General features: G+C 35.5%; 3 protein-coding genes across 4 annotated transcripts; 2 read left to right on the top strand and 1 right to left on the bottom strand.

Moving 5' to 3' along the window:
- Positions 1-532: 532 nt before the first annotated feature.
- Positions 533-5770, top strand: LOC147564290 (xylose isomerase-like). 2 transcript variants are annotated; one of them, XM_086644977.1, is made up of 21 exons: positions 533-865; positions 1204-1287; positions 1404-1511; positions 1988-2062; positions 2148-2277; positions 2401-2492; positions 2670-2720; positions 2919-2995; positions 3166-3220; positions 3295-3396; positions 3524-3575; positions 3735-3780; positions 3863-3918; positions 4043-4094; positions 4175-4254; positions 4371-4441; positions 4547-4587; positions 4720-4819; positions 4910-4981; positions 5076-5153; positions 5537-5770. In XM_086644977.1, the coding sequence occupies exons 2-21, from the start codon at positions 1228-1230 to the stop codon at positions 5570-5572; spliced, it is 1434 nt and encodes a 477-aa protein (XP_086501103.1). In that variant the 5' UTR covers positions 533-865; positions 1204-1227; the 3' UTR covers positions 5573-5770. The 2 variants fall into 2 exon arrangements, with proteins under 2 accessions (XP_086501103.1, XP_086501104.1); XM_086644978.1 differs by having other exon boundaries at positions 683-865; positions 1207-1287.
- A 1959-nt stretch (positions 5771-7729) lies between these two features.
- On the bottom strand, positions 7730-9703 carry LOC147564289 (mitogen-activated protein kinase kinase 5-like). The gene has a single exon (XM_086644976.1). It carries the CDS (start codon positions 9334-9336, stop codon positions 8197-8199), a length of 1140 nt encoding a protein of 379 aa, XP_086501102.1. The 5' UTR covers positions 9337-9703; the 3' UTR covers positions 7730-8196.
- A 6057-nt stretch (positions 9704-15760) lies between these two features.
- On the top strand, positions 15761-20946 carry ARF3 (ADP-ribosylation factor 3). Its single transcript, XM_086644975.1, has 8 exons — positions 15761-16180; positions 16299-16337; positions 16419-16481; positions 17648-17666; positions 19303-19414; positions 19664-19711; positions 19884-20014; positions 20660-20946. Exons 1-8 carry the CDS (start codon positions 16078-16080, stop codon positions 20691-20693), a joined length of 549 nt encoding a protein of 182 aa, XP_086501101.1. The 5' UTR covers positions 15761-16077; the 3' UTR covers positions 20694-20946.
- The last annotated feature ends 1339 nt before the right edge of the window (positions 20947-22285 follow it).

The following is a 22285-nucleotide window of genomic DNA, read 5'->3' as shown; positions in this document are numbered from 1 at the left end:
CTAGATCTCCCTTTACATCAATTTCGCTAGAGACGCATTTGTCTAACAACTAGCATCTTTCTTAAGGACATCCAATGGTTCACATGAATTCAAAATTACGGACGATTATTATCAATAAGCACAAAAACATCCTATCCAGACAGACTGAGACGACACTCAGAGGTATCATCTTTGCTCACGTGTATGTCTGATATAGATCTATTACGCGTGCAGATTTTTTGACTAGTCGGTCACTGGACACCTACGGACTCTTCGAACACAGGCAGACGTGGGCGGGCGGGGCAGCCTGCCAAAATCCCTCTTGGCTCCATCGAGTAAGATGTAAGCTTATCTCCCACATGAGCAGTAATTACTTAAGTCGTTTATTATTATTAACATAAATAAATTTGGTAACACAGAATCATTACCGTGCTAGACAAAAACGTGTCACTATAATCCCTTTATCTTATCACAAATTTCTTAAATTTAGTAAAGGGGATCCTCTATCTGTACAATTACATATAACAAATACTATTTAGTAAACGTAGTCCTTAAAATACAAGAATCTGAGGTCCGTTGATTGGAGATCTATTTCGTGATGTGATTACGTGGCATTAAGATGACACACAGATGTATAATTCGCATAATATTACGTGTTGTACAATATCATACTTAACTCAACCGTTTCTGTTTCTCTCTCTCTATCCAAATTCAGGATCATTACGAACTCGTCAGTCTTTAAAATCTCCCTAAAACCCTTTCTCCTCCTCCTCATCATCATCATCATCTCTCTCTCTCTCTCTAAACCTCTCTCTCTCTCTCTCTCTCTCTCTCTCTCTCTCTCTACAAGGAAGCAGGAACATCACCACTTCTCTAGAGCATTCAGGTATATGAGTACCTCAATCATATTTTCATTTGATTAGATAATGAAAGGAAAAAAAACCCTTATGTTCATGATCCCTCTAGTAAATGGATCGATTTTTGTGAGACTGATCCTCCATTATTAGGGGATTTCCATACTGATATCTGTGATTCCCAATTTAAATTTCAAAAAAGGATTGATTTTGATTTGTGAATGATGACAAACCCTTAATCAATATCTGTAATTTTAAGGGTTTTTGTTCGAATCATGGGGTTAAGGTCGTAATGTTGAAGATGTATACATTAATATTGAAATTTTTGGAAAATCTTATTTTACATCTAAACCTTTATTATATGTTGCAGAAGGTTATTTAGACGAACTACGATATGAAGACGAAGGAGTTCGTCTTGTTCTTCCTATGCTTGAATGTAGTCACATTTGCAGTTGTAAGTTATTAGTAACTCATGTGTATTTGATTTTTGTTTAATTTTCAGATTTTATTTATATTGGGTTAATGATTTTTTGCCATAAGTTTGTGATTATTGTCTACTTGTAAGTGTAGATTGCAAGTAGTCCGCCTACCTGCCCTGCTGATCTTGGTAATGATTGCAGTGACACTGATGAATGGAAGGGTGAATACTTCCCTGATATTCCCCAAATCAAGTATGAGGTAATGGTCTTGAGATTCATATTTTTCAAGAGCGAAGAGAAGAAATTATTGGGTATAAGACCTTTTATCATCTTGGAAGAATGCGAATTTTATTAAATCTATATCCATCCAACTCAAAACTAAAATTGGAGATGAGAGGTCCTAGATGTTATATTTTTGCTCATGAATCTTCTCTTGGTAAGTGTGGGTCTATTCTCACATGCCCCATCGAGTGTGGGTGTCCCTGACTCCTAATATGTGGAGAATGTGTAGCCGTTGGGACTGTAATAGTTGGGCCTAGCTCTAATACCATATTAAGTTTGTGAGCATCCAACTCGACCAATTGGTAATTATTGGAGAGATCATAAATATATTTACTTGATCGTGCGACTTTCTATTGTCCATTTTGTACTACTCATATGATTGTTAGGAATTTATTGTTTTTTTGTAAATGCCTATAATGGTGCAGTTTGTTTTCAATTTCTTCTCTTTGATAGGGTCCTTCTAGCAAGAACCCACTTGCATTCAAATGGTACAATGCTGAGGAAGAGATTCTTGGCAAGAAGATGAAGGTTTAGTCAACTTTTTTCTTTCTTTTTTCCTTCAATTTATGCATTTTGGTGTTTGGTAATTGACAACGATGCTAAATTTTTGTAGGACTGGTTGAGATTCAGTGTTGCCTTCTGGCACACATTCCGTGGAACGGGAGCAGACATATTTGGTGCTCCTACTAAACTCTGGCCATGGGAGGACGGTACAAACTCAGTGGCAATGGCTAAAAGGAGAAGTAAGATAATGATTTGAAAGTAATTGTATTCTCATTAATTAAAGTCATATGCTGGATATTTTTTTCATTTATATTTCTTTCAAATGTAGAGAAAGTCACATTTTTCCTATGTTCATGATACAGTGAGAGCGAACTTCGAATTCATCAAGAAGCTTGGAGTAGATTATTGGTGTTTTCATGATAGAGACATCGCCCCAGATGGTAAAACCCTACAGGTAAGAACAAAATTCATCATACCCTGATATTTTTCTGTATTTTCTCCAGTTGAAGTATTGTAATGTGTTGTATGTTGTCTCATAGATTTTGAAATGGTCGCACTAAAGAGAGAATGTGAGATTGTTAATTAACTTCAATGGGTTATGTCGGCTAAACTTTTTTCATGCTTATACCAGGAATCAAATGCGAACTTGGATGAAGTGGTAACTCTAGCTAAGGAGCTTCAGGTAATTACTAGGTTTGCCCTAGATAGAAGCAAAAACCAATATGTTTCCTTGCGTCTTGGTTTACCTCATTTAGTCTAGGCGTGGGCGCTAAAAGTATCACTTCAAACACAATCATAAAGAAGTACACTCGACGAGATTAATCTGACTATAATATTTTTCAATGTAAAAATTTCTAACTTTAACGAAATTCTTATTCAGGGAAAGAAAATCCGTCCTTTGTGGGGTACAGCTCAGTTATTTGTGCATCCTCGCTACATGCATGGTGCTGCTACTAGGTACCTGTCTTTCTTTCCTGAGAAATGCTTCCATCCCTTATAGTCTAATTCCGAGTTTGACTTAGAAACTGATGTTAAACTCTATGTAATTGCAGCATTCACGTTCTTTTTTTTTTTTTACTTTTTTTGTAAAATGTCAGTCCATCTTATGTTGGAAAAATGTTTTGCAGCTCTGATGTAGGCGTGTATGCATATGCCGCTGCTCAAGTCAAGAAAGCAATGGAGGTATCTTCTCATGTATATATTGTTCAAGTTTCAACAGTGTTTATTTCAGTTATCTAATCGCGTGTAATCATCAGGTTACGCACTATCTTGGAGGAGAAAATTACGTCTTCTGGGGTGGGCGTGAGGGTTATCAAACTCTTTTAAACACTGATATGAAAAGAGAGCTAGATCATTTGGTAAACAAATATTGTTTTATTTCTACAAGATCTTTTGTTATAGACATATATATTATTCTCTTTCGAGATATATGTTTATTTCACGGGTATTGTGATTCGTTTGATGACAATGAATTCATGTTTGCAGGCAAAGTTTCTTGAAGCTGCTGTTGCTTGGAAGAAAAAGATCGGATTCAATGGTAATCTTGAGTTGGAAAATTAATTCATTTACTATTTATGAAACAAGTTGAATTCTTAGAAAAAACTGTTTAATATCTTGGAGTCCTTCTCGCTAACTAAATTCTCAAGGATATTTGCATTTCCTTTCAAGTTTGATGAAGTAAACTTTCTTTTGTCAGGAACACTACTGATCGAGCCAAAGCCACAGGAACCTACTAAACACCAGTATGCTTTATCACCTAATTTCATATCGTCCATAACTTTGACTATTGTTTTTATGAACTCTTAATGTGATATACTGTTACAGATATGACTGGGATGCAGCAACAACGGCTTCATTTCTACACAAATATGGGCTTATTGGTAATTGGCTTCTCAATTCTTATGACTACTAGATGCTATTAAGTTGCACAAATATAGGAAATAGATTTTTTAACTATGGTTTCTTTGATAGCTAAAAGACTTGGTCCCTTTTCTTTCTTTGTAGATGAATTCAAACTCAATATTGAGTGCAACCATGCCACCTTATCTGGTCACAGGTATTTGTTTCAGCTACTGTCTAATATATATATTTACCATTTTTCCTTGGCTTTTCTTGAAATCATTGAGGGGTTTGCAGCTGTCACCATGAGCTAGAGACTGCAAGAATTAACGGGTTGCTGGGAAATGTTGATGCAAATACAGGAGATCCTCAGATTGGTATAGATTTCTTGCTACTTCGTTGAAATCTAAGATCAGTTTACTTTAATTAAATTTGACAATGGAAAAAGAATAGGGGTCTATATTCTGACACAGTAAAGTTTCAACTGATACAGGCTGGGATACTGATCAGTTCCTTACTGACATAGGAGAAGCAACTATGGTTATGCTCAGTGTTATTAGAAATGTATGTTAATACTGAAGAAACTCTTCCATCTCTTTAAACTGTTGATCACTTTACTAAACGGGGCCTCTTTGACTTGTTTTTTTTTCTTTTTGACTCGCTTTACAGGATGGGATTGCACCAGGAGGATTCAACTTCGACGCAAAACTGTAAGTATTTTTTCATCTCAGGATACCATTTATCTCAATCATTTGATTGTTAGTGAATGGTTTTAGTAACACTCCAGATCAATATTCTTAGATAATCGGAGCTCATATTTTGTTATATGATTTGGTTTGCAGGAGACGAGAAAGTACGGATGTCGAGGACTTGTTTATCGCTCACATCTCTGGAATGGACACTCTTGCTCGCGGGCTTCGAAATGCTGCGAAGCTACTTCAGGTTAGAGAGCATTTTGTACCTACCCTTTACTCTTTCTGATTTCTTTCGAGTATTTCACTCATCATTCTCTTTTTTTTTTTACTTGAAAAGGATGGTTCTTTGACTGAGCTTGTTCGTAAACGTTATGAGAGCTTTGACACCGAAATTGGTGCTCTAATAGAGGTTTGTATCTTCGATTACTTTGAACTTTTCTTTGGATTATCTTATTCTTACCTTTCTTTGCCTAATAATGGTGGGTCTGTTTCGTTTTTAATAGGCTGGAAAGGGTGATTTTGAGACGCTCGAGAAGAAAGCCAAGGAATGGGGAGAACCAAAGGTTGCCTCTGCTAAGCAGGTAAGTCATCTACAGGAAGGAAAATAATAGAACCGTCGCGCACCTCTTGAATCCTTACACTAACTCACCTTCTTAAACCTTGTTTCTAATTGCTTCTTTTTTATCGTTATCTTTTCCAATGTTTGTATTACCACCGCTAAATCAGGTCATTCCAAAAATTGCGAACCACCCTATATGAAGTTTAACCCAAATTGTTGTAGTCTGGATCATCAGTTTAGTTTGGTTTGCGATTAGACGATGATGTGATTTCCCGTGAGCATGATTTACACAATAAAGAGACTATCATCCCAAAAAACTTGAGACCTTTGTATATAAAACTCTTTTTTAAAGCTTAAATCATAAGCTCTAACCTAATTGAATATCATATTTCTTTCTTGTTGCAGGAATTGGCAGAGATGATTTTCCAGTCAGCATTGTAGAAACTGTTTTGAGAGTTCTAATAAGAGGAGAAGAACTAGTTAAAATTTAAATCTATTTTAAGTTTTCTAATTTTTCCTTTTCTTTTATTTATGTCGATTAAGAAGAGTTACGAATTGTGAATCGGACGAGATGTGGCTCGATTTAAACTCATTTGAGTTGATTCCATCAAAGTTATTCCAATCATTGTTCTTTGTTAATCTTGGGTCGAATTTAAGTTCTTAATAGTCAGATGTAAAGTCTGATTTTTTTTTTTTGGGTTATTTCCCTAATAGTCCCTAACTTTGTGACTAGCTTCCTGCCTAGCCCCTAACTTTATCAAAAATTCCCAGATGGCTCTTCTTTTCAGTTACCGTTAGAACGTCGTTAACCAGTCATCAACTCTCTCTCTCCAACATCTCTTCCTCTTTCTCTGCCACCTCATCTTTTCGCCACCTCATAGTCTTCTCCGGCGAAGGTCACCGACCGGCAAGTTTTCGGCTGGCGAAAAGATGAGGTGTTGATGAATGATTAACGACATTCTAACGGTAACTGAAAAGAGGAGCCATTTGAGATTTTTTGATAAAGTTAGGGGTTAGGCAAGAAGCTGGTCACAAAGTTAGGGGCTATTAGAGAAATGACCCTTTTTCTTTTTCTCTATCGACTCACTGAAATTGTGCGACTCAAAAAAATTTCCTGTTCATTTCTTAATTTAAGTTTTGACATAAGGACGAACTGTCTAATCCATCACATATAAATATGGTTTTTTTACTTGTATTTCTTTTTCTTTTTGCAAAAATTGTAGAATTTTTCTTTTGTCCACTAAAAGGACCACATTTAAGGACCACTAGATGCTTCCCCATTTCCATTTCTTATACTTGTATTCTTTGAGAATCCATTGACCACATGAAATGCAACCTTTCACCCATTGTGATTCTATCTTCCATATGTTTGGTGGGAATTGGAATTCTTGGTGTCCTTTAAAAGTTCAACCATAAAAGTCTTGTACCATTCCTTACTAACGGTTGACTTACATTTTTCTTACATCAAGATATTTTAGCATCAATGATGAAACAACTCTATTCTTTTTAAAGATCTTAAACTTTAGAGATGAACACTATTTGCTTATCAAATAATAGCCAATCAAGATGTCTGGTCGACTCGTCCATAATCATTTTTGGTCCATATTTTGATTATGTCTATTTAGTAAACTATCAAATTCAATAACCTCGAAATAACTTTTTTTTTTTTTGAAAGACCCCAAAAATAACTGGAACTAAGGCAACTATATCCGCCCTTTCTCATAATTCAATAACCCCAAAATAACTTGAACTATGGCAACTATATACACCCTTTCTCAACTCAATATGTGGAGATCGTATATTGGTTGTTGGATATTTTTTTCTTTTCTTTAAACACCCCAAGGACGACATTTAAGGACCACTAGTTGCTTCAGCACTACCATTTATACTTGTATTCTTTAAGAGTCAACCCTAAAATTCCAATTTTATAAACCCTTTCACAATTTCATGGAAAATCTTTCCCGTGTGAGTAAGGGAGTTTAAGTTTTCCATATCTTCAAGGTTTTAACCTGGATGTTCTTAATCTATAACGACGAAGAGATCATCTTTCCACGCCCTGACATCGTAAACCCTAATTAAACCCTACAAGCTAGATTTTCCATCAACAATAGTATTCTTTATGGAAAGTGAGAAAGAGGATGAGTTATGATGAGAACACTTCTTGTGCAAATAACTATGTGGAAATCATTTCCTTTTTGCCCAATCTAAATGCAAATTGCATCAAATAATGACTTTGAACTACTAAATGAACATTTTTACCTAGTAAATCCAACAAAATTGAGAAATTTTAGTGGTGGTCCAATAACAAATTCATATATGATATCCAAAGCCCTATAAAAAGGGTCTTGTTCTATAAATGGGAAACAAAAACATCATAAGAAAACCTAACATCTATCTCAAATTCTCAATTACTACAACTTCAATCTAGATTTATGTCTATTAAATGAACATAACTTCTCAACTTCCACATTTGATTCTCTTTTCTCATCCCTAGTAGATTTTGATTTCCAAATATGCTAGAAAGCTACAAAACAATTCAATAACCCATCTTTCTAAAACCATATAAATGAGTCAGAGAGAAGAAAACAAAGTAAAGAGTAAGAAAAAGTAGCAAATTTCCATTTTGTTTATCCTTTCATTTTCATCATCATAAATGATATGAAATTGATGCTTACATAGATCAAAGAAAAGCTAATTCTTGTCCATTAATGGAAGCTTCAGTTTAAATCAAGTCATGCCCACATTAATTCATCAATTTCCCCCAAATAAAACAGTAGGCAAAAAAAAAAAGGAAAAAAGTACAACAAGATAAACAACAAACAACCTCCCCATCAAATCTCTGATAAAGGAAACAGAAAAAAAGAGACCCATCATCAGAGCCAACTTTTGACAGTAATAATAATCAGAGAAACATATAGAGAGAGAAAAAAGAGATTGATTTGAAACATACCCATTTCTCAAATCATTAACTAGATTCAGATAGTAATAATCAAAACCCATCTTCCAAACTTAATAATTTAGTCAAATACCTCATACCCAAATCTTGATTTTAATCAAAATCATCATCAATGAGAAGATGAAAAATGTTGTTGTTGTTGTTGAGTAGGAAGAACATGTGGTTGTTGCTTATTATTAATAAATGGATGATTCAAATGAAGTTGCTGTAACTGAACTTGATTCTGAACAAGAACCTGATGATTTTGATTTTGAGTAATAAATGGATGATTCAATAATTTCTCAGCAGTCCATCTCTTAGAAGGTTCTCTTTGTAAACAACAAGCTAAGAAATTTCTAAATTCTTTAGAAGCAGTAGGAGGAGCTTCAGGTGGAGGAGAAATACAAATAGCAACCATTAAACTAGCCCAATCACCACCTCTACTAACATTAAATGGAAATCTACCCATATAAAATTCCAAAATACTAACCCCAAAACTCCATATATCACCTGCATATCCATCATAAATACCTTCATTTAGATCTGTATTTATCCTTTCAGGACTCATATAAGCAATTGTACCAACAGCTGAATTACAAGGATCCATTGTTTGTGCTAGTATTCTACTAACACCAAAATCAGCAATTTTTACTTGTTTTTTAGCATTAATCAATAGATTTGATGGTTTTATATCCCTATGTACGATCTTTCTACGATGAAGATAAGATAACCCAGATAGGATTTGATAAGAAAGATCAGAAAGATGTGATTCATTTTGTATATGGGTACCTTCTAATGATCCACCATCCATGAATTCAAGAAGAACTTGGATTTCTCCACCATTATCAAACATACCATGACATTTAACAACGTTAAGGTTATTAACTTGTCTGAGTATTTCTATTTCACGGCAGATCTGACGACGAACTGAATCTTCATGGTTACCATAGATTACTTTTAGGGCATAAGATCTTCCTGTTGGTCTATGACGTACTTTGTAAACTGTGCCACCGCTTCCGCTACCGACTCGTCGTTCTTTATCGAGTTCTGATATACTCAGTGGAGTTAGTTGCTGAGTTACTTGTTGGTTTTGTTGTTGAGAAGAAGAACCACCACCACCACCGGAGGAGGAGGAGGAAGGTGGTGGGAGAGGGAGAGGGACAGCGAAAGATGAAGGAGCACGTTGAGGGAGAGGAAGGGTAAGATCAGGACGGCGGCGATTTGAAGTTCTTGTGGTGGAGGATGGTGGTGGGGGTTGAATCGGTTTCATGACTCGGTTGTGAGTTTAGATGAGTTTGAAGATCTGTTTTTGTTATTGTTGGTGTTTGGGTGCATTTCCTTTTTCTTCTTCCTTTCTTCTCTCTCTCTCTCTCTCTACATGTAATAATTGAAAAAGAAAGATAAAATGGAGAGAGAGAAAGAGAGAGGGATCTTTTGAGAAATGGTTCCTTTGAGAGAGAAAGGAAAGAAAAGAGATGAGATATAGAGAGAGGGAGAGAGATTGGGATTTTTTTCTGGTTTGGTTTGGTGAGATGGGACGAGAGAGAGAGAGAGAGAGAGGGGAGATTGATTGGGTTGGGCTTAAATATGTATTGAGTGGGAATGTGATTTTTTTTTTTTTTTTTGTTGAACTGAGTGGGGATGTGATTGAATAAGGACATTGGTATATGGTGGTCCATTTTTCATATTGAGATGGCACTTTATAGGGAGATCTTTGTTAGTAAATTAAGATTTTCTTCCAAACAACTCCAAAATTTTATTGTAAGTTATTTTAAAGGACCTCGTTTTCCTACCTCATTAAGAGAGACCCCAACCGATCTTCTCGTCCATCTTATGTCATTTTCCTCTCTCTCTCTTCTTCAGTCTTTTTGTCGCTCTTTCCACCCCAATTTCATCTTCGTTCTCTTATATCTTCATCTACTTTTTTATCTTTTTATTTCGCTCTCGTTCTTTCCCTCTATTAAAATCCTCACGAAAGAAATAGATCTCACGAACATACTATTCTCTTTGACCCATTCACCAAATCGACTGAAGGACCAAAGAGAAAGTCCTAAATCTCTCTCACCATGGGCGGACCTACTTGGAGACCAGGCTGGTTTCCTGGTATGTTTAGTTAAATTAACCTTAACGACAATTAAAGTTTGTCTAGCTCTAGTCGTAGGTGGTGTGGTTCTATGTTGAGGTAACCCGAGTTCGAATCCCTCGGTTGGCATTGATTAATAATTTTTCTATTTTAAGTGTTCATAAACAATTCGTATCTAGAAATTTTAAGAAAACCCGAAAACGGTTTCGAAGAACATGCACCTTTATATCTTCTTAAGATGTACAATAATTGTCAAAAAAAAAAAAATTATCGTCATTCTAGCATTAGTTGAGTTGTCTAATATTTTTTTAACTTATAAATTTGAATCTTAAAACTCTTTTATTACCTTCCTTCTTCAGAAAATTAAGAACGGTGAGAATCGTAATACAAAATGATATTAAACTCAAAAATAGTCACTCACTATTTTACAAGTCTATAAAAAGGTGTCAGTAGAAGTTTATTTTAGGGTTAATTCTGTTTGTTCCCCAATTTGTGACCAACTCACTGTTTTGGCCCCATATGTGTCTGGCAGTTTGATGTCTGTGTGGGAGTCTCTCTCCCCCTTTTGTTCTTTTTATCTTTCTCTTTATCCCTCTCTCTCCCTTTTCTTTCTTCTTCGCTCTCCCTCTCTATCTATCTCTTTCTCCCTTTTCTCTTTTACTCCCCCTCTCACTCACTCTCTATTTCTCTCTCTCACACACACACACACACACTCACTCTCTCTATTTTTCTCTCTCCTCTGCCTATCCTCTTTAACCCCCTACTCTCGTCCCCTTCATCAGGAAGACAGAAGGTTTTTCATCGAGAAACCTCTTTGTTACGGTTTTCTAGACGAAGGGAAAATCTCCTTCGTCACGCGGTTAAGACCATTAGCTACATATTTCTTGTATCGTTGAATGCTCTTTTCAATCAAATTGCTAAACAAAATCTCAATATTCACAAGTTCCAAATATCTCTGTTTCTCTACTTAATGTAATTTTTGTTAGTTAATATGATTACTCGTAATGATATTGAGATTTTGCAGAAATACTCTGTTTCTTAATATCTAATTCTGTAAGATCGATGTGACATTTCTGCCACTGACAAATATTTATGGAGAAGGGAGATTTTATAAGCAGTGCCCAGAGTTGTTAAAGACAATCTTGCAAATGGTAAGAGGCAATGCGGTCAATAGGAGGCAGTGCCCATCTTCTTCTTCTCCGACAAATAATCGCTACACGACGACCTCAACTCAAAAAAAAATTTCTGTCTTTTTCCTTTTTTTTTCCTTCTACCGAACCCAAAGTTATGGTGGTGCACAATGACAGATCCAAAATTACGTTCAAACTGAGTTACATAAAAAATAATTAAGACAAAAGTTAGGTCGAAATGTATTTCATAATTTGACTTTACATGATAAACATGACATTTCTAACCGTCAACGACAGAAATTACTTCCGTAGATGATAATAAGGTATTAATACAACAAATTATGTACTATATCAATTTGACCATTCACGTAAAACCATAGTTCTAGACTATAAGCAAAACCACATTGTCTACTTTTGTGTACTACTTAAAACGTTACATATCTAGTGGACATCATATTCTCAGAATGTTAGTCCGATAATCTAATGACAAAATTAATCTTTACCATTTTCTAATCAAACTAAATAATATAAGGGTTCATGGGTTTTAGGCCCAAAATAAAATTCAAAAAGAGATGAAGGTCCAATCTTCCCAGAAAATAGGATTTTAGTCCTTTTCCTTCTTGGAAGAAACATTGTTGATACGTAATGTGTTATGTATGACATATATAAAAAAAATGAAATAAAAAATGAAAATTTAACATCAAATAACACGTTATTTACGAAACAAAATAAGAATTAATTAATATAAAACCACTGTAACTTTGACATCTGGACATACTTTAACTATACTAAATGTGTTTTAGAAATATACGTAATTGATACTAAATAACGTGTATATTGCGAAACAGATAGTAAGTTTGAAATCAATCGAAAAAATCTGAGAAAAAAAAGAAGAAAAATTTGGGGATTGGTTTTCAAAAATGGAGTTTTTTCTCATATAAAAAGTTATAATAGGTATTATGATTAAATAGAAATGATAGAGATCTATTTTTTCTATAGAGATGGGTCACCTGTATTTTTTTTGTATTATTTTTTTTATCTTTTCCTTGAATTAGTTATTATTTTATTAAGAGAGAGATAGATTTTAAATTTTTTTTTTAACTCTTGAATTTTTTTTAATTAGTTATTTTATTTTTAAGAAGGATACGGTTAATATTTTTTTAAATAGGTAACTTTATCTCTAAGAAGTGTTCGGTGCCCTAGGGTGTATCCCGTTCCCTAGGGCACAGACACTTGTATCAATGAAATGTTACGAAATTTATTGTTATATTTTATTGAGAGAGAAATTTTTATTAGTTATCATTTTTTTTTATTTTTTTGTTTATTTTCTCTTAAATTAGTTCTTATTTTATTGAGAGAGAGAGAGAGAGATTTTAATTTTGTTTTTTAACTCTTGAAATTTATTTTGTTTTTTTTTCTTAAATTAAAATTTTTATTTCTAAGAAGGAAAGAATTATTGTTTTTTAAATAGGTAACTTTATCTCTACGAAGGACTATATTTTAAATTTCGAGAAGGGCTTCTAGATAATATCCTCTATTAAAAAATGATGTTTGTCCCAGTCAGCGTTTTCCTTCTGTTTTATTATGTAGATTTTAATATAACAGGATATTGGGCCGGAGGCCAAATTTCTTGTATTTTTTTTGTTAAAAAGACAACCATCTTTTTAACTAGCCAGGCCCCAAGTAAGTTATAAAAATAGGCTTGAAGGACATTTTTAAAAGCACCAACTTTTTAAGAGTAAAAAATACCCTTCATTCAATTAGAAATACCTAGTAATAATCTAATTTATAAATCAGGAACTTGAGTTTTTCTCATGAACGAACCGAGTTGGATTGTCGACGCCGATTAGAATTTCTAGGGTTTGGATCGATTTTGGCTATAAGATAGGTTGATGTTTTTAGGTTTTGGTGATTTAATCAATTTGCTTGTTGTTTGAAGAGGCTTTTAAGGGGTTTGATTTAGTTTTTTGTTATAAATTTTAGAGAGAGAAAGTTTTATATACTTTCAATGGAAGGAGAATTTGATAGTGTTTCAAGGTATAATCCAACTTCTTCATTGCTTTATTTTCATTGAGTTATGAATGATGGATGACAATTTGTTAGTTTTGATGTTTATGTTCAAACTTATTTCTTGGATTTATATGGAAGTTGTGAAAGTATAGTTGATGCAAGCAATGTGTTTGATAAAATGCTTGAAAGAGATGTTGTTGCTTGGAATGCAACGTTAGTTGGTTATACAAAACTTAGGTTGGTTGAAATAGCTATAAAGTTGTTAGATGAAATGTCTGTGAGAAATATTTTTTCTTTGACAATCATGATTGGTATTTATGTTCAAATTGAGAATTTCATGAAAACTTTGGAAGTTTTTCGAAGAAAAGTAAAATGATGGTGCTAGAGCTTATAAAATGACTATTATGAATTTGTAGGGTTTTAGCTAGTTTTTCGATACAACATTCTATTAGACAATATAATAATTTGTAACAAATTTCATGTTAAATCAATTCGAAAACTAATTTGCAAACTATTTGCAAGGCTCTGCAAGGTGTTTGCAAGGCTCTGCAAGGTATTTGCAACGCTTTGCAAGGTGTTCGCAAGGTTGTGCAAGGTATTTGCAAAAGTCGTGCAAGGTGTTCGCAAGGCTCTGCGCAAGGCTCTGCAAGGTGTTCGCAAGGCTCTGCAATTTGTTTGCAAGGCTATCCAAGGTGTTTGCAAAAACCATGCAAGGTGTTTGCAAGGCTCTGCAAGGTGTGTTTGCAAGGCTTTGCAAGGCAGTGCAAAGTATTTGCAAGCAGTGCAAGCTATTTTCTTAGACTAGGGTTAGGTTGGTCTTTTTACTGAAATTGAAAATTACATAATTGCCATCAGAGAGGTGAAGCCCAAAAAACTTTGATGAATCCTTTTTAACCAAAGTCATAATTTCTTAGGGAATTATGGCCAAATTCCCGTTAATATAATATATATTAATATTAGGGTGGATTAAATGTGTATTTAGGTGTAGATTTCTGGACTAAAAATCTATATAACAAAACAGAAGGGAAAAACGATGACTGGAACAAACATCCTTGTTTAATTATGTATATTGTCTAGAAGCCCTTCCCTAATATTACAATATAGTCCTTCTTAAAAATAAGATAACCTATCTAAGAAAAGTAAGCTAAATAAAAAAACGAAAAAGATTCTCGGATTTAAAAATAAAATAACCAATATAAAATAACTATTTCTTGCACAACACAGGTTTAGAAATAAAATAACTTATTTCCTTTTTCTTTTATCTCATAATATCTGTTTCTAAAATAACCTATCAAATTGAAAAACAACAGGTTCTAGGGTTTAGTACTCATATCGTTTAGTTTGGTTTCTTCATTATTACGTTTCTTGGTAGTTATGACAACCCGATGTTCTTTTGATTTCTTCAATAATTTCGTTGATTGATATAACCGTCCGTGCCCTCGAACACTGGCTATACATTAGTATATAATGTAAGATATTGCGATTGGTGGGAGATAATTAGTGTATTAATCCTTTTGACACTTATAATCTAGTGGTGGCCAACGGGCCGTATCGTGCCGGCACGCCACGGCCACGCCAAGCACGGCTTGAGCCGTGCCGTGCCCAGACCACAAAGGTCTGGGCACAGAAACGACCCATGGGAACTGCCCGGCCGTTCCCGTGGCGTTTCCGATGCGTTTCTGTGGCCGTTCCGTGGCGTTCCCGTAGTCGTTCCCGTGGCCGTTCCGTGGCGTTCCCGTAGTCGCTCCCGTGGCTCCGACCCATTCATAAATATTTTTTTACTTGTAAAATTATTACATTCTTTTTCAAGTACAAAAGTTGTGATGTACAAAAACTTTAGAGTCTATGTCATATCTTTGTTTATTTTATTGGAAAAGAGTTGTATAAAGACTCTCCACATTTACTTTATATTTTGTGGTTTAGGTGTGGGACTATCTTTACCACTTTATTTGTTTATTTTTTTGAAAATAAGTTTTAGTTTGTTTCAACAAAAAAAAAAATCTAAGTAAAAAAAAAAAAAGTAAAACCTCTTTTGTACTACACCAATTACTAATAAATGGGGTGGGAGTGTACAATACCCTCAAAAGAGAGTGTTGTACACCCTAAGTAACTTTTTAAAATTAAAAAAATTAAAAGTGTTTTGAGGATGTTAGTACACCCTAGGTAATGCTTAAAAATTCAAATAACTAAATTGGGTCGTTGCTAGCGTGTCGTTGTTGCCGTTTCCGTTCCGTGTCGTTCCGTGCCCACGGGTCGTGCCGTGTAAGATCCGTTCAGAGTCGTTCCTGCGTGTCTAATGGGCCGTGTTTAACGGGTCTGGGGCTCTAAGATCCTAACCCCGACACGGCACGCCAGACCCGTGACGGGTCGACACGGCACGGAACGGACCGTTCCGTGTCCTCAAATAAACGGGCCGTGCCGGTCCGTTTCCGTGTCGGCACGGCCCGTTGACCACCACTATTATAATCTTCACTCTTTCCCTAAACGATAACTCGGGATGACCTCTTAGGAGTAGTGGCTAATTGGTCGAAATCCAATAGCACATGGGGGCCTAAATCCTTTTGACGCTTCAATTTCAAGCTTTCTCTCTCTCTCTCTCTCTAAACAATTCATGCACAAACCTAAAACACAACCTTCAGATCTCGATCGATTTCTCTATCTAAGATCGATTATCAACTCTTCTGTGGTTGCACTGAGGGTGGAAACGAAAGGGGAGGAGAGGGAAAACTCATCGATCTCATTCTGCACTCTCAGGTGAAATTAATAGCTCCCCAAACTTTATCGATCAATGGGGATTCTGTTTACTCGAATGTTCAGTTCTCTCTTTGGAAATAAAGAAGCTCGGATCCTTGTTCTTGGTCTTGATAATGCCGGAAAAACAACAATTCTCTGTCTGTATCCCTTCCTTCTCTCTTTCTCTAAATTGGGGTTTACGATTTTTTTTTTGGTTTTATTGATGTAATTATTAATGGGTTGTTTCAATATTTTGTTGTTGTTGTTGTTGTTCAGATCGGCTTCAAATGGGAGAAGTAGTATCTACGATTCCAAGTAAGTTTTGGGTTTTATTTACAATTTCATTATTTCCAGGTTATGTTTTGATCTCTGAGTTTTGTTTTTGATATCTTGTAGCAATTGGATTCAATGTGGAAACTGTTCAATACAACAATATCAAGTTTCAAGTTTGGGATCTGGGTATGTTCCATCTCTTATGTCATTGACATAAAAACTTGATCTTTTTTTGTTTGTTTTAATTAGAGAAGCTCAACTTCACTCTTATAAGGGGCCCTTTTGGTGGCTCTATGTTTGCTAGATCTAGTGTTTCAATCAGCCATAATTGGCATGATTTGATCAAATTTGGATCCCTAGAATGTTATTTATGGGTATGGAAGTTCGTTCGCCGTCCTTGCCAACGACATGATCAGGAAACATCTTAGGTAGATAATGATTTTACAACTCAACTTCACCCATCTTTCTGTGGAACCATCTATTTCCATAATTCCATGCATACACATACCAATGCTTCCTAAGTTATCTCGACATATGTTATTAATAGGGAAGTGCTCTCGTACACCATTTTGAGTCTAGACAATGACAGCAGTTCGCTCTCTAAACATTTAGCTTTACGTAACGAGTGAAAAGAGTAAGATATATGGTGACTCAGTATCAGTTGTAATTTGATGTTTGTACTGGAATTTTGATGATCCTTGACATGTGATATGGATGTTATACTCAAGGCGACCTGGGTAAGGTACTACCATGAGCTCCGGAGTCCGAAAATCTACAACAGCTCAAAAATTCTTTATCTTGGATATCATAACTGTTCAGTTAAGAGTTTAGATGCGTAGTTTCGGAAATCCAGATGATATTTAGCTCATGTCATTTGTTAGATCTTTCAGTTATTGTTGTTTTTGTCTGACAATGTATAAGCTTTGTGTGGAGGCTAAAGAGCATAAATAAATACCTGTTTCCATCCAAAATATCATTAGAAATTTCCCATTTTCAAATTGAAGCACCAAAAATCAGCATAGACATCATCAGTGTTGGTTTATCTGAAAAATGAATTTAATGTTCTATCCAACACGAGTAAATTCACTCGTAAGGGCGAAACTACATGTAGTATTCGTGACCAAGCACTGATCCAATGTTTGGATGGTCAAGATTCCCAACACCATGTCATATGCATGCCCTCTATTCTGCATAAGATTGAAATCTGGACATCAAACTAGCCGTCTTTCTGTTTGCTAGTACCTCCTATTAGTTCATAGAGAAATCATATATATAATCTGCGAGTCAGTTATCTCTGTGTTTTATCCCTATGTATTTAGTATTGATATGGAGTGTATTCTTTGTTGAAACAGGTGGGCAAACAAGTATCAGGTATATTGTGCTTGATTTCTTCTCTTTCTTTTACTCAAGTTTCTTTCTCCGTTAAACATTGTAAAACTGGAACACATAACCTTTTATTTTACTGTCTCCGAGTTAAAATTGACTAATGGTCATCAACTCGGTGTTTTTTTTTACCTGTGAGCTACTGAGCTGACAATTTATTGTTTATAAAAATTGGCAAATCTTTTCACCCGTCTTCATTTATTGAAGCTGGTAGATCTCCCTCATCCTTGGTCCTATATTATTATGTATGATGCCTATAGAAGCAATACACTTAGGCTTAAAGGTCCCAGCTCCATAAAAGTTAAAACCTTGACTAGTTGATGTACGACAGAAATGGGAAAATGGAATTGAAGAAGAAAACAACTTGATTATATTATAGATAGACACTAGCATCACACTAGCACAAGCTAGGAATCACTCATAGAGCCCTTAGGCATCACACCTTTGGGGCATTTGCATCACATAAATACATATAGCTTAAATAGCTGCTGGAAAATTCTCTGTATCTCCTCAAACAGCAGAATACAACCCTTATATATAGGCTAAAACTGACCCTTAATATCCCATACTTCTAGACTTTTAAACTTCTAAACTCCTGGCACACTAAAAGACATTAATGAAGTCATTAAAGAGACACTAGATGACATTAAAGACATTAAAGAGACACTTAACCATCCTAATTAATACTTGAAAACTAGTAGAATTTCCACAAAGACATGTGGATCATGCCCGCGTTATTCAAGGTTCTAATTGGCCATTCATGTAAGACATGGCAAGTTAGAATTTGGGCCTTGCAATCCTTCTTTTGACGTCTCCCGTATGCCTTAAACAGTTGCTGCCATTCATCTCTATCACTAGTTAACTTAAAATCTCGTGGTTAATTCCGCAACTAGTTAATCGTATTATTTTTACAGAAATATTGGATAAATTAGGACTTACGGTTTTGTGAGCCAACTAGATTGCTAAAGTACCCAAAAAAATATAGTATGCAAAACGAGGTATGTGGTAGGCAAGTGGGAAGAATGTACAGTAGCATCTTGAACATGTAGGACAGTTGCGACCTTGAGAAGTAAGAAAGTAGGCCACATAAATAATATTTGATGCACCATAATTACAACATGAAGAGAGATCTAAATCTTATTTTTCGCTTTAAAATCACAATTGAAGATATGCGTTGCATTATGCAAGAATGTGAAAACCATAATAGAATTGAGCTTCATAGCAATTAACAAAAGGTATATTTGAAGTCCTTTATTTTGCTGGGTTCTTAGGAATAAGAATGCTTTAGCTTTTGGAGTTAGGTATCCTTTCAGTATGCAAGTCATGTGTTATGGAAGGACTAAGGATGAGAAAGACCGGTCCACATGCCTAAAATGATTCCCGAATCCTGACTGTTCTTTTAATTGAATATAACTGTACACATACTGTAGGAAGGTTTGACGTGTCGGTCAGTGGATGACCAGTGGATGTAGTCGCGATCTACTCAGCTCAATTTGTTAACCTAAAAATGATATGACATCTTTACCAATCAAAACCCATTGCAAGTTTTGATTATAGATTGGATATGAAGTTATTGTAATTTACGACTTCATCAGCGCTAATTACTTTTGTTTTATGCTAACAGACCATATTGGAGATGCTATTTCCCGAATACTCAAGCAATAATCTACGTTATTGACTCCAGTGACACTGATAGAATTGCAATAGCAAAAGAAGAATTTCATGCCATCTTAGAGGTATTATGCTTGTGATGGATTTACATATCTGAAGTCCATGTCTATTTTGCTTAGAGTTCATACCCAACTACCTGCAAGTTTCTAATAGACGAATTACCCGAAGTATCTGTTTTTGAGAAGTTTAGTAAGACATATTTTTGAGTTTGTGGCTTCCCCGTAACAGTTCCCTTGCTTGTTAGAGTAGAAAAGTGGGGTTTCGAGTTCTAATGAATTCGTTAACTTAATTATGCAACTGAACCTATTTTACAGGAAGACGAGTTAAAAGGTGCAGTTGTCCTTATTTTTGCTAACAAGCAGGTATTTCCCTCTCTCTCTCTCTGTAAGATCCAAGGTAGATAAACCTTATTTTGAGCCGAACTTCAGAAGGGTCCCACTTTTCTTATTTATTTCCTTGCATACAAGTACAATCATGTGGTGTTATCTGGTGCAATTGCTCAAATTGTCTAGTGTATCATGTGTATTCGTTCAGGATCTCCCTGGTGCTCTTGATGATGCTGCAGTAACTGAAGCGCTAGAGTTGCACAAGATTAAAAACCGTCAATGGTCTATCTTTAAAGCTTCTGCTACGAAAGGGGAAGGCCTGTTTGAAGGTTTAGACTGGTAAGCTCACCTAATCTTGGATTAAGATATCATTGCTGGTATAGACAGTCACACTTGTTAACGTAGTTTAAACGAAATCACTTCGGACTATTTATGTTTATGACAATGATGAATTAGACACTGGGACTTCGGGATACGAATATTATGAACCATAGAAAGACCCATCTTTCTGAATCATGGCTCTGAAGAGTAGTTGAGATTGGGATGCGGTCACAGATTGGCTGGGGCCGAGCTTAGGCTCTCCTGAGTTTCCCGAGCTTGATTTCACCATCCACGATGTACGCTCTAGAACTGAACTTGCATTCACCAAACTTGGCTCGTATTAATGCTACAGTTGAACTCGAGCTCTGGCTCAGGCTACAGCTGAACCCAGGCCAAGTCCCAAGTAACTCCCAACTCCCAAGCTCTCGTCTGACAACAATTGTAGAATTCATGTTGCATCCTTGAAGATCTATCTGGTAGCTTAAGCAACCAAAATGAAGAGAAAATAAGAAGTCCCCATTCTTTTCAATTGAGGAGATCCATACTTAGGCTGGACGTTCACTTACAACATCCGTTTGTGCTATAATATATATACTCTTTTTTTTTCTAATGCACGAGTGTTATGTACCAGTAAATGACTAAATGCGAAACTTACTGATGCAGGCTGAGCAATACTCTTAAGTCTGGAAGTGGTTAACATAGTTGCAGAGAACACGAAAGCCATCTGCTTTTCAACCTATATTCAGAAGTGAGAATGAGAAAGAAGATATTAGTACTTGGTAGTACTTGTTGTTAGCTAGGATAAGTGTTTTTCTTTGGGTTTGGTTTTAAATTCTGAATCATCAGGTTGACTTCCTTTTTTTTGGTTTCTATATCATTGTTAAACAACTATATTTGTTCAGCAACAATCTCAAATGAAATATCTCCAATGCAACACCCAATATCTAAAATTTAGAGTGTCATATTTGATTGCTAAAATTTTCCTTAAAAGTCATCGTATGGGGAAACAAGAAAAGTTTCCAGAGAGTACACCATTCCATAGAGGGGAAAAATCAGATTTTTCCACCAAACCCACCCTTGTTCTTTTAATGTCGCTGACATAATGTCGTTGGTCCATAGTTCTGCCCGCATTTTTTCTCCTCTCATCTTCATATATTTCTTCTCTCTCACTCTCTCTCCTTTCTTCTCTGCCTTTCTGTACCTCTAAGATAAAGTAAGTGTTCCTTTATTTGGATTTTGGGTTTCCAGATTCAGAGAACTTCGTTTGGAATACCAGACAGAGTTTCAGTAAAGAAGCCTTCCCCTTCACTGGAACATGGATGGGAGAAGAAAAAAATGACAGAAAAATAAGAGGGAAGAAGAAAGAGAGAGGATAAAGAATGGTGATGACGGTCTAAGCTGGTGGTGGAGGTGCCGCCCATGTTGATGATGGTGCGTAGGTTTTTTTTTTTTTTGAAGTAATCGCCTTTCATTCATGTGATCTATTTATAATTACATTCAGGTGATCATCTGGATTTGTCTCATCCAAACAGATAGTTGTTACATCTTTTCTCGCTGTTTTAACTAATCTATCCGTCTTTTAATTTGCTTGCCTTCCGAAGAAAGAGAATTTGAGGTCTTCAAACCGTCCTTGGTTGTTCCTTAGAATCGACATTACATGTGTCGTCCAGTGATGATCTGATTTCTTCCCTTTCACTGCCTCTATGACTTTTTTTTTTGAGTCTCCTTCCAATGTTACTTTGGTAATGTTTTTGCTTATTGCCAATTGTATTCCTTCCCAGGCTGCTTTTGCTTCTCCTTCGTCTACAGAGCGAACTCTAACCACCTGAGCTTTCCCCGCCATGCATTTACCGAGTTGTCAAACACCTTGTAACCTATTGCTGTTGGTTGTCTAACATCAGTAAACGAAACGTCAAAATTTATCTTTATGTAATCTAAAGGCAGTGTCTACCATTGGCCTTTGATGTTTGTTTGGTGTGTATCCGTTTGTGTAGGTTCGGGTCTGTGAAGGACTTGTATGAAAGCCATAATTTGCTGAATAATAATTGGAGTGTTTTCAAATTCTACCTGTTGAACACTATTTCACATCGATGTTTCCAGATAAATCATAGAGTGATTGGGATGATGAAGGATAGTATGGGTTCCTTTGGATCGTTAGTGTGCAGCGGTGAATTTATTGCAGAGAACCATTCAACAAATGATGTATTTGGCAGCATCTGATATCGAATTGTGTATGGTAAAGCAAACATCACTCTATGAATTATCAAACAGTGGTGTAGAATATAAGAT

Source organism: Eschscholzia californica, unplaced genomic scaffold (genome assembly GCF_041429995.1).
Source record: "Eschscholzia californica isolate CP2 unplaced genomic scaffold, dmEscCali1.0.p SCAF_1, whole genome shotgun sequence".
Taxonomy (NCBI): Eukaryota; Viridiplantae; Streptophyta; class Magnoliopsida; order Ranunculales; family Papaveraceae; genus Eschscholzia; species Eschscholzia californica.
This window is presented reverse-complemented; position numbering and strand designations above follow the sequence as displayed.